The sequence below is a fragment of the Rhododendron vialii genome, chromosome 1a (genome assembly GCF_030253575.1).
Source record: "Rhododendron vialii isolate Sample 1 chromosome 1a, ASM3025357v1".
Taxonomy (NCBI): domain Eukaryota; kingdom Viridiplantae; phylum Streptophyta; class Magnoliopsida; order Ericales; family Ericaceae; genus Rhododendron; species Rhododendron vialii.
In genome coordinates, this window is record NC_080557.1 from 37,519,554 (window position 1) to 37,536,409 (window position 16,856).

Below are 16,856 nucleotides of genomic sequence, written 5' to 3' on the forward strand. Positions count from 1 at the left end.
AATTCAAATCAACAAATATGCTCTTAGCGAGTCTGATTTTTCATCACACAAGGTGTCCTCACACGAAAGAATCTTGATTCCATTTTAATTGGCAGAATTATACATGAGATTTTGCATTTTAAAATATTTTGATGATATCGTACTTTTAAAACAAAGCAAGAGTATTGTCATTGAGCTCTATATCGTAGAAGAGCAAGAAGCAGCTGCTTGAAAGTTATTGGATCAAGGGCGAGCAAAAGAACTTGTTGGAGGAAATGGATTTTGAGCATCGAGAGCCGCCTCTAATCCAGTGAAACAAGAGCGAGCCAAAGATCTAGAGGTCGCTTTACCGTAAGAGAAAGGGCATTAGAGTCCAACCAGCCAGGCATGCAAAAATAGACTGTAAATGCCGTGGTAACCTTATGCTACCAACTTAATATAGTCTTAATTCACTCCATGCTCAACTTTCACAGGTAAAACTTTACGCAGGGCATTGCCGTTAGTCTCCAAAATTCTATAACAACAGAACAATTTCCTTCTCCATGCAACATTTAGGCGCACACCAAATCTCTCCTTTGCTCCTCTAGAAACTGCTAAAAGTCAGAAAGGAACTGGAAAACTGTAGACTGAGGAATTGAAACTGAAGACAATGGAGCATAAAATAAGTTTGGAAAAAAGCCAGAAAACGAGAAGACGCTTCGTTGTTTGAAAGAAAGAATCCAGCTCAGTAAGTTGGAACCGAAGGATCAGCTTTGACAGCATATGCATGAATTCCTCCGGACACGTTGAAAACTCTCTTAAAACCCTGAGATTTCAAAGTTACGTCAGCCAAAGTAATATGGAGACAAGATCTTTCAACGAAAACCGTGTTCAAACAGCGTCCATTTTGCAGATCTGGACAAGAACTTTGTTCGAATTCTTTACTGGGAGGGTACGTACCATTCCAAACAATTTCTTGTACTGAAGGTTGTCTTGTACTATCTCAAAGACTATAGACAACTATAAAATTCTCTACTCATATCATATGAAAACAGGTGCTAGTCAACTGGAACCCTACTTTGCATAAAGAGTTTGACACATACAATGTTCTTCGTGTTTACCAACAAGTTCAGAAGAAGAAAATTAGTGGTGTACTAGAATAGTGCATGCGGCACAAGTGTAAAACCAATGGGCAGATCCACAAGTTCAACTCATGCAATTCCAGTTATAAAAAATAAAAAATAATAAAAATGGACGTGAATTATTTTACCTGCGTCTGCAACCACTTAGCGATTTGCAATGACCGCATGCCATGATGACACTGGATGTACAGAGATTCTTGTTAGTACTCCCACAAAGAATGTCACGAAAGAGGCAACAATTGTTTAGTATAAATTTCAGAGTCAAGGTGTACAAATGAAGACATTTGAAATCCTAAACTCTTAAATTGTCCAGGAGTACTTAAAGAGTCTCGCAAGGCATAAGGCAGCGTAGGCAGGAATCAAACCAAGGCCCCATTACCATTTACCAGGAATAGGACAGATTTTTTTGTTGGCATAAGGCAGCGTAGGCAGGAATCAAACCAAGGCCCCATTACCATTTACCAGGAATAGGACAGATTTTTTTGTTGACGTACTCAAGCGTTTCGAACTTTCGATTGCTCAAGAACTCTCTCCTTGAAAAAGGTAAAGCTTTTAAATATGGTCTAGGAACATGATATTACCGTATTGTCCGTGGGGACATGTCTCCTTGAGAAGCTAACCTAGATTCATAGGGAGTATTACATATTTACATGTCTTGAAAGCACCCAAAGGACAGAGAGATTACCATCCTTTACATCCAAACAAAGCCTAGTAGCTTTCCATTTCCACTTGACATAAATAGAAAATGTATTAATTATTGTGATTGCATGTGATATTTAGAATCAATGTTTTGAAATCTGAAAATCGGAATGAACCGGAAAAGTGATTGGGTGGACAGATCACTTGTTCAACTGCTGTTCAACCGGGATTGAACCATGACCTCATTAATTATATCTATAATTCGTGGTTTTGAAAGAAAAATTACTAGAGAAACGTAGAATTTCCAGGGTTCAAAAGCCAATCTAAATGAGAAAGCAAGAAAAAGCAACATGTTCTGGAAGTCTTTACCGAAATACAGTAATACCACATCGGAAAAGCCAGGAAGTTCTATCTCACTTGCTTTATAAAGGGACAAGGATCAGCTGCATCGTAAGAAACCTGACCGGCTCTTCCGGTTTGGCGGTTTTGACACCGTTCAACTGGTTCTCCGGAGGTTTAAAACATTGTTTAGAATTGTTTTTGTCAAGAAATTGAACAATGCGATTGGAATTTCATAGATAGATCATAGATGTATTAATAACTGCTGAATCCGGATTTTCTGAAACTCGTCATGTCAGTGTACGTATTATGTTCCCCAGTAGTTGTATCTAAACTCCAAGACGCAGGAATCTCTCTCTCTCTCTCTCTCTCTCTCTCTCTCTCTCTCTCTCTCTCAGGATATTTAGTTTGGAATTCGAAGACATATGTTTAAGGTTTTTCTAAAACCATCCTGACCTAAGTCAAGTTCGCTGAGCAAGAGTGAGAGAGCGTGAATTTTCAAAAGATCTAGAACTGAGAGCATTTGAATTAAGTGACATTTAGTAATTAAATTAGTTATTAAAGATAACTATATACATGGCGTGTTTGGTTTTTTTATCTATACACAAATAGGATTAGTTGATAGAAATTTATTGTTATGAAAAAACAAAGATGACGAGGTAAAAAAAAAAAGAGGGAAAAAAACCATGATGAGAATTTTTTGATCTGAGATGACAAGAAATTGAAAGCGTTTGTGAGATGGTTCAGTGCCAGGCTCTGCATTTCGCAGACTGCGGCTCAGCGCCTAGACCATAGGTTGACAGTATTCGTGGTACAAGTAAAGCTATAAAACGTGACACGTGGAGAGTAGTCAAAGCGACATAGCGTTATTTGCCAAGGCACGGATAATACAATGGGTAGTTCACGCATCACGAAAAACAGTTCACGAGTTTTGCATGATTTCTTCTCTAGTTTGTTGATCCACGTTTCGATTGCTAGTTGGCCACCCTATTTTTGGCGAATTGTGTAACTAAGATCCTGACAAAAGATTCCGACAAGGAAACCACCAACATGTTTAAGGCAACAGTGGGATAGAGCAGAGGATAGGACAACTAGTTTGGGAAACCTAATCTATTTGCTGTCAGGAACTTCACACCTTAAATCAGATTTGATCGAAAATGAGATTTGACAAGAGCCGACAAAGTAAACAGAATGAAAGAACGATCAGTGGGACACTAAACAAGTAAGAAGCCCCTTCCAAGAAAGAGGACGAAATATAACATGTCATGTTTAGAACTGCCTCAAAATGAAAGCCAGATGAAAGGAAGAGTATCTAACTCGTTAACTCACATAGTCACATGCAAGACACTGACTACATATGAGAGAATGAAAATGTCAAGATAAATAATGAAATATAACGTTATGTTTATAAGTGACTCAAAATGCATGTGAGATGAAAGAAAGAGTAGTATTCCACTCTGTGACTTTACTAACTTGCATAGTTACATGGATGATTAGATGTGAGAGTGAACATTGAAAGGTCATCTTGCTTCTGATAGTAGATTCCTAAAAAAAGCCTACGGGCTACATGAAAGACTACTTCTCCCATTTGAGCAATCAAACATATACTAGATACTTATCTTTGAAAAGAACTCCTTTAATCTTCTGAACATAGAGAGGTTGTGATCAATCTTTTAAGTGAGGAATAACAACAATCTTATGCGCTATGTAAGAACACGTTTTCATACCAGGACATAGGTATCTTTCAGTGGATCAAACTTGGTAGTAATTTCTGGTCCCCAGCTTCCAAATTGACGGAGTGGAAGAACCTGAAAACCTGGCAAAGATGCGAGGGCCCTGTCATGCAAGAAAGTGATCTGAACATTAACAGAATGAAATCAAAACTCTAGCAAATCATGGGGAAGACCAAATCGTTTTCAATCAGGAAAAATAATTGAGAGGGAAAAAAAAATGAGCCACACACTCTCCACCTTTCCAAAAGAGAGACGAATGATGAACTTTTATGAGTAAGCATAGTTAATTCTTTGACCTACGTCTCATCCAAAAGCCTGAGTTGTTAGATAGAGGAGTAACTTCTCTATCTATATGACAGCACTCCCCCACCTGTGGCCAATATCTCCTCCATAAGCAGGCCCAAGGCCACACACAAGCAAGTACTGTTATTACCGAGGGCCGTTTCTGTGTGGTATGCTTATCGTAATGAAACTAGCACACAACACCAATGACTAATGACGGTATGGACACTTAGGTATTGGAACTGGGAATTTAAATAACCCAAAAAGCAGAAACATAATCTTAAATGCCAGTTACTAAGAATCGAAAAAAAAACATAAACATCAGCATACACTTCTTCGGGTTCTCGAACATCAATCAGTTGAACCTCTTCAAAGAAACATGGATCTTGCATTTTTTCATGCAGTTCATCTGGTGGAATGTCTTGAAGTATTGCTTCTTCCCTTTGGACATACAAAAAAAGATAAGAGTGAAAGTCAGTACCTGCATTACTATAATCACACAGGATTTCAACTTCAGAGAGGTTACTGAGACTACCTCTCCGAAAGGACCTGTAATAAATGCCATCCAAATTTAGTTTTGCATCTTACAAGTTTATTTACAGGTGCGTTAAAAGCGGCCTCCTCAAACTCTGGTACCTGAGACATTTCGCCACAAAAGCACCATAGTCAAGGTGGAAGGTTGAGCGCCACAAAAGCACCATAGTCAAGGTGGAAGGTTGAGTAAAGTAACCTACTCTAAAAGCTCCCAAAAAGTTCATTTTAATCTTACAAATCCATTTTCCTGTAAAATATCTCATTCTAGTTTGAGCACACAATTGTTTTGAAACAACAAACAAAAAAATCTCTAAAAAATAAGGTTGAAAAAGGCAGAAACGGGAGATGAAAGTTCAAATTGAGATCTCAAAATAAAAGTGATCTATCTGAATAGCATACCATCTGACCCTTTCTCACCCAACCAAGCATTCCCCCCTCTTCTTTGGATGGACAAATTGAGTGTTCCATAGCCAACTCAGCAAGATCCTCTCCTAAATGTTAGAATAATATAAGACAATCAATTAGAGAAGAGAAATCAACAAAACTTCCACTGCAAAAAGGCACATCATAGTAGGTTTATTGTAAAAAAAATTACAGGTCAAAATATCACTAATCAAATTCAGTTTCCAGCGCGAAAGTCGTAATCACACTCACAAGTTGCAATAGAACAATTTAAAGTAGATAATCATCTCTCATTCAGATACCAACCTTGCGCAATTCGTTTCATAAGTTCCACCAAAAGTTTAAGGTCATCTTCTTTTACAAGCAAATGCTGCACCAGTATTTCCTTATTACCTCCAGAGCTGCTCCCACCACTGAACGAAGCTGAAAAAGATAACATACTAGAAAATATTAAACAAGACAAGAAACAAACAAACAGAGAAAGTTGCACCATGAAAGTATTTTTTGAAAAAAAAACAAAAAAGAATCAGACGAAATGGCGCTTTACTAACTAGCATTTCTTAAACTTCAATAATTAATGTTTAAGCAAACTACAAGACACCCTTAAAAGTTAATCATGCTTACATATTAGCTTCAAAAGTTGGGTCAGTCGTGCATAAACATAATAAAGGAAAGACACCTGTTCTGCAGAATTTGAGAGGAAAAACTTCATTTAACATATCTATATCTTTACCTTTTTTTCCTCCTACAAGCAAAAGGATCAATTTATATACCACATAAGGTGAAGACGTAAGGAATGGACTGTGCACACTGTGCCAAGGTGAGCACAAATCAGGTGCTTTGATTAAAATTTTTTTTGGCCTGGGTCAAACATGTATCGGGTATATAGTTTCAGGAATACGGTACTGCGGGAGTGTGGTATAGTTAACCCGTTGTTCATCAAATAAACAGGCCCTGAGTGAATTTAGAATAAGCACCTTAAAACTTGCTCTAGCTTGCAAGCTAATTTCTTTCTGGAATTTGAAACATGTAGGCCCCGTTCAGATGACAAGAAAGGATGAGAAAAGCTCTAGCTTGCAAGCTTATTTCTTTCTGGAATTTGAAACATATAGGCCCCGTTCAGATGACAAGAAAGGATGGGAAAAACCAACTTTCTCATAAATTTTGACATGTTCAATTACCAGGAAAATAGTGGGAATCACAAAAATACTTTTCCCACCAGGACTCACTTCCCCCCAAAGTGCATCCTGCAAAAAGGTAGGAATTTATTGTCTTGTGAAAAGTTATCTCCCGCCAATAACACTTCCCTCCTCCCGCCAATCACTTTTCCCCTCTCTCTCCTTATCTCAGTTGTGGGTTGGCATTCAATTTATCTTTTCCTTTCTTTGTTTTCTGTTGTGTTCTTTATTGGCAAGGCAAGTCTTCGATCCCAACTTCCTCATTGAAGGTTAAATAGACCTTAGTAAATTTATTTGTGTTTGATATGCTTGTCTAATGATTCCATACAAACTGCTATTATATTTACATCATAGATATCTATATGCATCCTTCATTTCTATGTCTATCGATTGATATGCAAAGCAAAACCCTTGTTTTGTAGATTAAGGTTTGGAACATCTCAATATTACATGGGGAAACATTCCAAACCTTGGGTTTTCCATTGCCATGGTCTTGTGAAAGTGCTCCCCACGAGGTCACAGATTTTCCATTGCCATGGAGGCTAAACATTTCAAACCTTGGGGCCATTGGGGGTTAGCCGGTCGTTACGGCCCTGGAATTAGTTGAGGTGCGCTCAAGCTAACCGGTTATAAAAACAAATTGACAACAAAACATAGTAGAAAATGAGTAAGCATAACAAGCTTTATCAAGAAAAATTATGGGTTGTGGGAAAATTACCAACCTGTGCATTTGGGATGAAGATGACCCACCATAGCAGGGACCCGATTCAACCCGAAAGAGGAAAGATGGGTGGTTGAATGTGGTATTGATAGGAACGAGGGTAGAAGTGGCTGTGACGGCGCAAAGGAGGAGAATCTCCGAAGGGTTGAAGGTGATGATAGTGATAAGAAGTGGAGAGTTGGAATCAGAGAGTGTCTAATAGCAAATAGAGCTGTTGGAGTTGCAACTGCTGGTAGATGATTAGCTACCATTGCTGGTTAGAGGGTTTTCCAGTTTTGATTTGAAGGTTTTCTGGGTTTAGTGGAAATGGGGAAAAGGACGAAAGGCGCAGGATTCAACAGGGGTTGTTTGGATTATTTTTAAAAAAAAAAAAGCATTTGTTGATTTTTCATTAATTTTTTTATGAATTATTACTTTCTCGAGAGGAATTTAAAAAAATAAAAATTATAATTGAGATTCAAATTTTTTTAAATAAACACAAAAATAAGTTAATAAGTCAATTTTTTTTATCTATTAAAAAAATTACGTTTGGATTATAATTTTTTACTTTTTATATTCTTTTCATCGAGTTGAACAAATAATTAAAAAAATTGAATAAAAATTAAAAATTAAGTCAATTTGCTTATTTATCCAGAAGACCCTAAGTCTGTTTGGAACGGAGAAAAAAAAATTGAAGTGTGTAAAATAGTTAGAGAGAAAATCATAAAAAATTCTCAATCCTTTTTTTGGGTTAGGGAGAAAAGATGTAGTAGAAGAAAATAACAAAACGAAGTATCTCTTCATTTTCCTGTTTTTTCTTTAACATCCAAACTGGCCGTTAGGGTGTGTTTGGAGCAGGAAAAAGGGAAATGAAAAGAAGTAAAAATTACAACTTGTTTTACTTATCTTCTTGTGTTGGTATTTAATATTGGAGGAAATTTTGAATAAAATGCAAGAGGTATGGGGTAAACTAGAAGAGTCCTGCTACATACACAGCAGATCTGTGCACAGATTGTGCACAGATTTCGTTGTGGGGCTCACCACGGGTCCCACACAAATCATCCGAGCCGTTCATTAAATGTAAAACATTTTTTCAAGGGTCCGCATAAAAAATAAGCTCAATCCGATACCAATAGGTGCTTCATCCAACCATTTAACTTTTCATTCAGATTTTCGAATAATGAAAAGTTATATGGTTGGATCGAGCACCTATAGGTATTGGATTGAGCTTATTTTTTACGGGAACATTTGAAAAAATGTTTTACATTTAATGAACGGCTCGGATAATTTGTGTGGAATCCATGGTGGGCCCCACAATAAAATTTGTGCACAATCTGTGCACAGATCTGCTGTATGTGTAGACTTTCTGAAACTAGAATACGATTAAAAATTCCACATCATGCAAAGAATTTAAATAATTTAATCTCTTTTCTTTTTCCTCATTGATTGCTCTGTGGTTCTAGCTTCAGAAATGCTATCGGCAAGGAACTGTAGTACAAGGAAGACGACAATGATCCCATGAAGGTTTTGGTTCAAAATTTAAATAATTTTGGCAGAAATTTTCTTCAACTCCCACACCAGACTTCTTCATCTCCCACGCCATTTCCAGCGACCACCTCCGACGGCACACCCACCACCAGAGTTCATGAGATTCGACACAGAGCTCGCTGAGAAAGACTTTTAACGTGCGATGGCGAGAAAAGTTTGTTTATTACACTGGGTCATCTTCCTAGAAACTAGCTAGAATGCACAATTGTGCTTGAGGATGTCGTGTCCAAAGAAGAGCTTGTTTAGTACTCTTTCCATGTTCGGTACTGTATCATTTCTGGGTATGTCGACACTTACTTATTTTATGCGTTTGTATTTCCAGGAACAACGGTAATCGAAGCCCTGGAAGCCCCAACGATGACCAAAAAAGGCAGCGGAGACCATACAACTCTACGACGTTTAGTTTAAAGGTGGAGATTAGCTTAGCAGCCAAAATCCCAATGCAGTCGATTGCCAATGCACTCCGGGGTCAAGAATCAGAGAACTCTCAAGAAGCCCCGACGCTCTCTCTCTCTCTCTCTCTCTCTCTCTCTCTCTCTCTCTCTCTCTCTCTCTCTCTCTCTCTCTCTCTCGATTGGCTGAACAAAAGGTGAGAAACGGTGGGAGACCAGACCCCCTTACCACCCCTATTTCGTTTCTCACCATTTTTGGTGAGATTTCGAGAGAAAGAGAGAATATCCCGTTTTTACCCCTCCTCCGCGTCCCCTAACCACCGCCGCCGCACCACCACTTCGTGTCCTTAGCCCACCATCACCGCTGCAACCCAGTGGAACTAGGGCTGTGAAGGGTTTTTTTTTTTTCCTTTTCCTTGAAGAAGAGGTGGTACGTATAAATGGAGATGGAGGGCTGGAAATTGGAATAGAAACGAGGGAAAACAATCCTCCCCTTTTCTTTTCTCACCTATATGTTGTACATCTAAATAAGATGGTGAGAAACACACTCCTTTCTTTTCTTTTCTCACTAATAAGGAAAACCACACACATTTTTTTTCTTTTTCTTTTCTCACCTAGGTAGCCAAACGGGCTGTGAGAATTCTGGAGATCATTTTGAGACAAGAGGCATGCATGAAAGCAATAATTCATCTTCATATCCTTGATAATTTTGCACGGCTTTGGATTTTTTTTTTTTATCAGCAAAAAAAGTTTCATTAACTCATAAACACGAAGTTACAGAGATAATAGGATCTTGGATACGCCGGTCTGACCATCCAAGACCCTCTTCTCCAAACCACACGGACACGGCTTTGGATATTCATTTAACTTAATGTGGCACATTGCAAGGGCTGCCTCCTTGCTCGCCAGTCATTTTTTCACAATGCTCTGAAGAATTTTGTAGATGCAGGGGTTTCCACTCTAGTTTCCCGACTACGCAGGGTGGATTGTCTCTAAACATAGGTACATTTGGACTATGCTCATTCTTGCCCAAACGGACCAAATATGTTATTACATCACCAATCTTACCTTTTGATTTGCAGATAACAACCATGATAATTCAGTCTGGGCCGGTTGTGGATTTCCTTATTGCAAACCAGAATGTGAAGGACCCCGGCCCCTTCCAAATTGATTGGGCGAAGGTAGCAATATTTCGCCCACTGTTGTTGTTCCTGTGGTATTGACTCATCTTGTTCATGTAATGTACGTTTGCTTAAATATGTTGAACCTATGTGGTCGCTTGTTTATATTAGGCAAAAAGCACCCTAAAGAATTTGAGGATAAGGACCAATCCCGCCAATACTGAGTACACAATATCTGGATTGAGCAAAAAGCCGTGCAATGGCAGATGTATGCTTCCTCCATATTGAGTCCCTCTTCCTTTAGGCACAATGAATAGACCAACAGGGTTTTTCCAATTATACTGCACATTCAAAGCATGACCATTGTTTATTCTCTCTCAGATGTTTGTAAATTATTGGTTATTGGTCCTAGATTAAAGTTTCTAGTCAATTTACCTTTTTTCTTCTGTGTTGAATCCTTAAAGTTTTCATTGAAGAAGGGAAAGGATGAGGATGTTGAAATTCAAACTGTTGAAGTAACCGTGTATGATTATTTCGTTAACCACCGCTATATAGAGTTGCATTATTCTGGTGATCTACCATGCATTAATGTTAGGAAGCCAAAGCGCCTGACTTACTTCCCTCTCGAGGTGAAATTATGGATTATGTAATTCTCTTTATGTGGAAAGCTGCTTTTGATCTCATTTTGTTATATGGTTTCTCATTGCTGCTCTGGTTTTAGTTATGCTCGTTAGTATCCTGGCAACACTATACGAAATCACTGTCAAATTTTCCAATATCTTCTGTAGTGGAGAAGTCAAGACAGAAGCCACAAGAAAGGATGAGGGTTTTGACTGATGTAAGTTTTGTCCTCAAATATTTTGTCTCTTTATCCTTATCCTCTGCTAGGTCTCTGTTGGTTTTGACAGGCTCTTAAAGTCAACAATTACGATGCAGAGCCGATGCTGCGTTCTTGTGGCATTTCAATCAATAACAACTTCTCCCAAGTTTTGAAGGCCGTGTGCTCCCAGCCCCAAAGATACTTTTAAAGTCCATTATGCCTTATCATTTCTTCAGCTATCGGTCGTATTGGTTACCTTCAGGCCTAGTTCAACTTTGTTGAGGAGAAACGGAAGTAGTGTAAAGTCTTTTACTTCATAAGTTGTCAGAGTTGGCATCATATTTTTTAGTTAATACTGTCCCACAAGCCCAACAACAATATTTCAATATCCTTTTCTCCAATGCACACAAGAAATACGGATTCCATTTTGCCTTCGTTTTAGTTTACTTTCCCGAAATAACTTTCCTGCACAACATTCTTGACATCGGAATGGAAGGCAAGTGGAATTACGTTATACTATAGACTCTTTCTAATTATTACTTGTCTTATTACAGTAGAAAGCGGGAAATGGTGAAGACTTCTTTCGGAACAGAAAACACTTCCACTGATCTCGGTTATTATTAACTGTAATACTGATATGGTGAACAGAGTCACGGATTATACCTTTGTCTCAGTTGAAAAACCCGGTGCAGGAGCAGATGCAAATAGGATTGCAAAGGAGGTAATATTTTACTTTCACTGTAGCAATATCTTTTGTCTGATTCCTAGAAAAGTGTCGTCTTCACGACTGTAGCAAGATGTATAGTCTTTTTAACCCTTAAATATGGCAAAATTTGAATAGATTTTATCTCCATTGACTCTTAATCATTTGCATTTCCCCTTCAAACTTCTGCTCCTAATGTGCCGTTTGGACATCAACGCAATTGTTGTTCTAATATTACTTGGCCCCGTAGGTAACTGCACTTAGTTTTTCTGACTCTCTCATATTCTCTTCTTTATTCTTATTTTGTTTAATTGCCTTGGTGGTTTATTCGGACTTTCAGCCGGAGCTTCACAAGTTCTTTGCTTTTGTGACAATCATGTGGTTGCTATTTCTTTAAGGCAATAACTGATGATTTAAAGATTGTGGTAGATCAACCTAAGCTAAAAGAGATGATGTAATTTGAAATTGTCCTTTTCAATATACTGTCTTTCCGTAAGAATCTGTACACTCCGAGATGTCTGGTTTGTGAAGTACATTTTAGCAACTAACAATGCCCGTTTATAGGACGGAATTAAGGTTTTTCAGAAAATTCCTCGTCTTCGTGTCTCAGGCGCTAAAATGGTGTACAGATTTTGCGTACAATTAGAGATGACGTAGTTTGTTCAACGTTGAGACTATTTTAGTAGAAGGATGACAGGTTAAGCTCTCTACGGTTTCAAGCTCTAAATGGCCAATCTATGTGTTCCAACTATGTAGTGTTGCACAATGGGCAGGAAGAAAAAGGATGTTTAAGTGAGACCTAGATCAGGTCTGAGGGTTTTGTATGCTGGCAGAATGAGTACATTTATAATACTGACTCGTACAAGTCATACAACGCTGATATGCAATTGTATCGGCCGACATGCCAGTAATTTGGTTGTGGCACCCACAAATTTATGCGTATCAGAATTGGAACATCCAAATATCCGTACGTAACTGCGCTATTTAAAACCGATGCTACAATACTGCTATATATGTTATGTAGGTATAATTCAAGTGGAATCAAGACATTAACTTTAGTCTGCCTGCCTTCATTGACTTCCATGTGATTGTTGATGATAGGTTTCGAGACTACATGAACAGCTACAAGCTGAGAGAGATCTACGTGCTGCTTTGGAGGTTGGGTAGAGCATGTCTTCTGGACAGTTCTTGAGCTCTCATGGGATGGATTCAAAGGTCTGTATTGCTAGTCCATTTTTTCCTATTTTCTGATTTGTGTTGTGGGTGCTCTGGCATCACATTCTCATAGGTTTGCTCCCTATATGAAGACAAGGGCTGAGCTTGAGGAGATTGCTTTTGCCGAAGCAGATGTGGCCAGGTTGAAGCAGAAAGTTGCAGATCTCCACCATTAACTAAATCAGCAATGTCAGCAGCAGTTCAGCTCTCCTTCTGAATTGCGTGATCACTATCGATATGTCTAAAACCATAAAGCTCAACAGTGTGTTGCAATATCCTTTCCTTTGGTCTAAGCTTTCACATCTACAGTGTACAGCGTTGCGGTTCTCATAGTCCATTTTTTGAGTGCACAATTGTTCCTTTTAAAGAGACGAATCTATTTGCACTCTTTTCACTCAAAATTTCACATTTACTACCATTAAAAGAAAGGTGAATAGTTTTGCAATTGGTTCCTTAAGGAACTTGTTGTAGTCATGGAAGATCGGTGGTTTGATAGTGTAAATTTATTTGCTATGATTCTAGGTACTTCTTTTGCATGCAGCTTGTTTTGCCAATGTGGGGTCATAAATGCGCATTACTTCCCTTGTGCTGGATCTAGCTATGTTTTTGTTATGTGATCATAGCGTACAAGAAAGATTTCCCATGTGCATGTGTTGTCAGAGTTTACTCTTTTTGTTTTTTGGGCATGGATCATAAGTTGACTAGTGCCCTGTGGTAATAAGGGAACTTTTGAAAATATCTACTGTGAGTATGTGACCCGGTAGGGGTGTGCAAAAAACCCGCAACCCGACCCGAAGGGTCTCGGGCGGGGTCGAGCATGTGGTTCGAGTGGGTGCGGGTTCACTTTCTATTAAAAATCAATTTTCGGTTTGGGGTTAGGGTTGGTGCATTCCTTATCCGTGGGGCCAAACCCGACCCGACACGAAGGGTAAAACCGACCCGACCCGACGTAAAGAATCAGGCTCACAGACGGTTCTTACCACCTGTTTGGTTCAGTTTCGGGCCTGAAATATTATTACCCGACATGGTCGGTTCGAGTTCGAGGTCAAACCCGACCCGTGCACACCTGTATGTGACCGAGTAAACGTTGAGGCATTTTTGGGTATCCAAAAGTATTTCCACTTCCCACATTGTTGACTAGTGATTAAATTCTAATCATTATTCAAATATGTCAGATATAACATGCCATAGTGAACTGGAAGTAGATTTCAGTCAAAAATATAGTTACTCATGGCAGAAAACACTTGTTGCACTTCATATTACACTTATTCTTTTGTTCATGCTGCTTAATGAAAAACCTCAACCACTATTAAGCTGCATTTTATGCTTCTAAATTTCATTGGACGTTGCTTTTGGGAAGTTTAAACCGATATGAAGTGAGGCCTCAGTACATAGCCAAAAAAAGAAAAGGAAAAAATTGGGGCCTAGTAATATCCCTAGTGTGAAGTTGAACATAGTCGATTCCTTGACATAATTATGTGCACAGGAAAACATGGAATTGGATGCGATGTTCTTATGTCATCTAAATTTTTTATGCTTGCAGGAAGTATTTTCAGCAAGATTTTGATACAACCCTTGCTTTTGTTAACAATGAAAGGAAACACAGAACTGAGGTACTTCCGTTCTAATTAAGCTATTGTTTGTGTTTACTTGTTCTTCGAGATGGTTCAACAGGATTTTCAACCAGGAAAAAATGCTGTCTGTGTTACCAGTTGGTTCTCTAGTCTTTCATCCAAAATCTTCCCCTTCCGATAATGAAGTTCCACATCAAAGTTCCTAAAGAGCTTAACTCAATATAGACTACTACAGGGTTCCCTTCGCCCACGGGTCTTGCTTTCTCCATCTATATATTAGGGGGTTCAGGGTAGTCGAGCTCCCTACATGAACTAAGTCATTAGCGCCCTTTACCACTTGGGCTGCAGTCCGCAGGTTCTCCATTTGTTGAGTTGAACTTCTATTTGAAACTTTCAGATGCTGTTCTTGTGTCACAGCACCATGACATCTCCCATCTTTAATGTAAGGTTGTTTTTACATGAAATGCCAGGTCAAGTTGATCCCCTGTAAAGTTTGCATTATTTATAGTTTATCGGAATAAATTGTTTTTGGTGTGCACAATTTGTGAAGACCGTGTTTGGATGTTGCATGCCTATCACATTCTTTCATTCACAAGGAATCTTAACTGATTGGTAAACTATTGCTCTGACTCATTAAGAAGTTATTATATGAACCTCTAGATTAGTGAGTCATTGTTGCATTCATATCAGTGAAATTTACATCCACCCCTTGTCTCTTGCCTTAAAATTTTATTATTCGTGTAGTCCATCATGGACCAGCATGCTTCATAGTACTGATGGGCAATCAAAGTGGGGTGGATCGATTTGGATTGTTTGCACGTAGATGGTGAATACATTTAACTCTACTAGTTAGGAAGATAGACCACCTTTAGGCAATGGTAGGAGATGAGATGTGAATAATATTAGTTTGCATTATAACTAAGAGCATCGTTCTTGCTGGAGCTGAATGGTTGGACATGATTTATGTAGCCGACCCCAATTATTTGGGAAAAGTATTTGTTGAGTTGAATTCATGCCCAACATCTAGACTCTTGTTTTGCTTGTTTTGATAAGTCAGCATCTGAACCCTTTTTATTTTCTAGACGGGTGTAATTATTTGGATCTAGAACAATAAATATAACATTCGCTACTTGAGTGAGCCATTAGTATAGTTCTCTTCTTGTGTAATACCTTGTTAGCAAAGTCCCCCTGTGTAATAATTTGATGGCTACAATTTTCGAGCTATCTGGTTCTTGTATATTTCAGCGTACATGTCTTTATCTTTCCTTATTTAACCTTACTATTTGGCTGCAGGAAAGTTTATTTGGGGCAGAGTTGAAGAATATTACAGGACCAATGTTAACTTCTGGCAGCAGTAGCAAACAGCTTGCTAAGACGCAATACATAGACTCGGCAAGCTTTAGTGATTCTAAAAGTACGGAGGCATCCACAACTATATCCATGGATGAGCTTTATGCAGTGGATTCTTTGTCTATGCCTTCCTCTTCAAGAGTGTCAGAGGTAAGACACTGATGAAATTTCTTGGGCTGCCACTGAATTAGTTGTTTGTTTGGCAAAAAAAAAGAATATGGAGAGCATGAGTTGTGGACCTTTCTTTGTCGTTGAGCGCCTTTTAGAGTTGCATAGAGGCTGATTTTTCCAGAAGATGGTGAAATATAGGGTATAATTTGGTAGGAAATTCCTGAAGTGACTGTAGGTTTCCATCTATTACTTAGCAGTTACTCCTACCAGTTTTGAGTTCAGTTTATGCTTTTCATTTTTAGGTTCTTCTGTTCTTTGTAGATTTCATATCTTAGGCTGTGTCATGAGTCATCATGGACCTGTTGGTGAATTTACCAAATAACAAGAAACAGGGGTAGTATTTTCAAAAAATTTAAAGCTTCTTCACTATGTAATCTCTCGTCTTTACCTTTTTGTTTCACTCTCCTTACTATACCCCAAAATCAACTATCTAAACACAGCCTTGAGGTAAGCGATGAAACGAAGAAAAAAGATGCAGTCGGTAGCCATTTGACTTGTGCCCATGTCGCAGTGGCCTCTACACTGTCTATTAGTCATTAGAATTAGGTACTGAATGTCACAATGGTTGCAAACTTGCAGGTGATGGATTATCCTAGAAACCCTACAGCAGCATCTTCCACTTTGGTAGAATAAACTTACTTCTCGACTTCTTCAAGGGACAACGCTCTCAGCTGATGGAACAACTTCACAACCTTTTATTGAAGAAAAGGAAAGATATATTTGCATACGGGCGGTTCTGAAGACACCCAAAAAAACACCTAAAAAAACCTCATAGTTCCCGATTAAATTTTGATAATCCGAGCCGCTCAATGTGATCAGAACATGATTTTAAGGGTACCTTAAGAAATTAGCAAAAAAAATGACCGGAAAGTGTTTGATCCGAACAGTTTTGAACGGTTCAAATAAAAACTGCTCAAATCAAGCCTATTCCGGTCATTTTTTTTGCTAGTTTCTCGCGGGCATCCTTAAAATCACATTCTGCACATATTGAACGGTTCGGATCATAAAAATTCGATCAGTAACTATGAGATTGAGATTTTGGGTGTTTTTTTGAA

The 16,856-nt window shown here is 38.5% G+C and overlaps 1 protein-coding gene and 1 long non-coding RNA gene across 7 annotated transcripts; one reads left to right on the forward strand and one right to left on the reverse strand.

The window, feature by feature from the left end:
- Window positions 1-367: 367 nt before the first annotated feature.
- Window positions 368-7,278, reverse strand: LOC131299192 (rhodanese-like/PpiC domain-containing protein 12, chloroplastic). The gene is made up of 8 exons (XM_058324837.1): window positions 6,930-7,278; window positions 5,336-5,452; window positions 5,027-5,118; window positions 4,629-4,729; window positions 4,424-4,534; window positions 3,806-3,914; window positions 1,229-1,279; window positions 368-784 (listed from the first exon to the last, which is right to left on the reverse strand). The coding sequence occupies exons 1-8, from the start codon at window positions 7,177-7,179 to the stop codon at window positions 704-706; spliced, it is 912 nt and encodes a 303-aa protein (XP_058180820.1). The 5' UTR covers window positions 7,180-7,278; the 3' UTR covers window positions 368-703.
- Window positions 7,279-8,341: 1,063 nt separating this feature from the next.
- LOC131299272 (uncharacterized) lies at window positions 8,342-16,553 on the forward strand. 6 transcript variants are annotated; one of them, XR_009190752.1, is made up of 10 exons: window positions 8,342-8,695; window positions 8,778-9,849; window positions 9,930-10,597; window positions 10,690-10,806; window positions 10,877-11,509; window positions 12,593-12,706; window positions 12,799-12,968; window positions 14,250-14,319; window positions 15,574-15,780; window positions 16,381-16,553. It is a non-coding gene; the product is annotated as an uncharacterized LOC131299272 (long non-coding RNA). The 6 variants fall into 6 exon arrangements; XR_009190783.1 differs by having other exon boundaries at window positions 8,342-9,849; window positions 10,877-11,087; window positions 11,343-11,509; window positions 16,381-16,552; XR_009190698.1 differs by having other exon boundaries at window positions 8,342-9,849; window positions 9,930-10,028; window positions 10,140-10,597; window positions 16,381-16,552.
- Window positions 16,554-16,856: the final 303 nt, after the last annotated feature.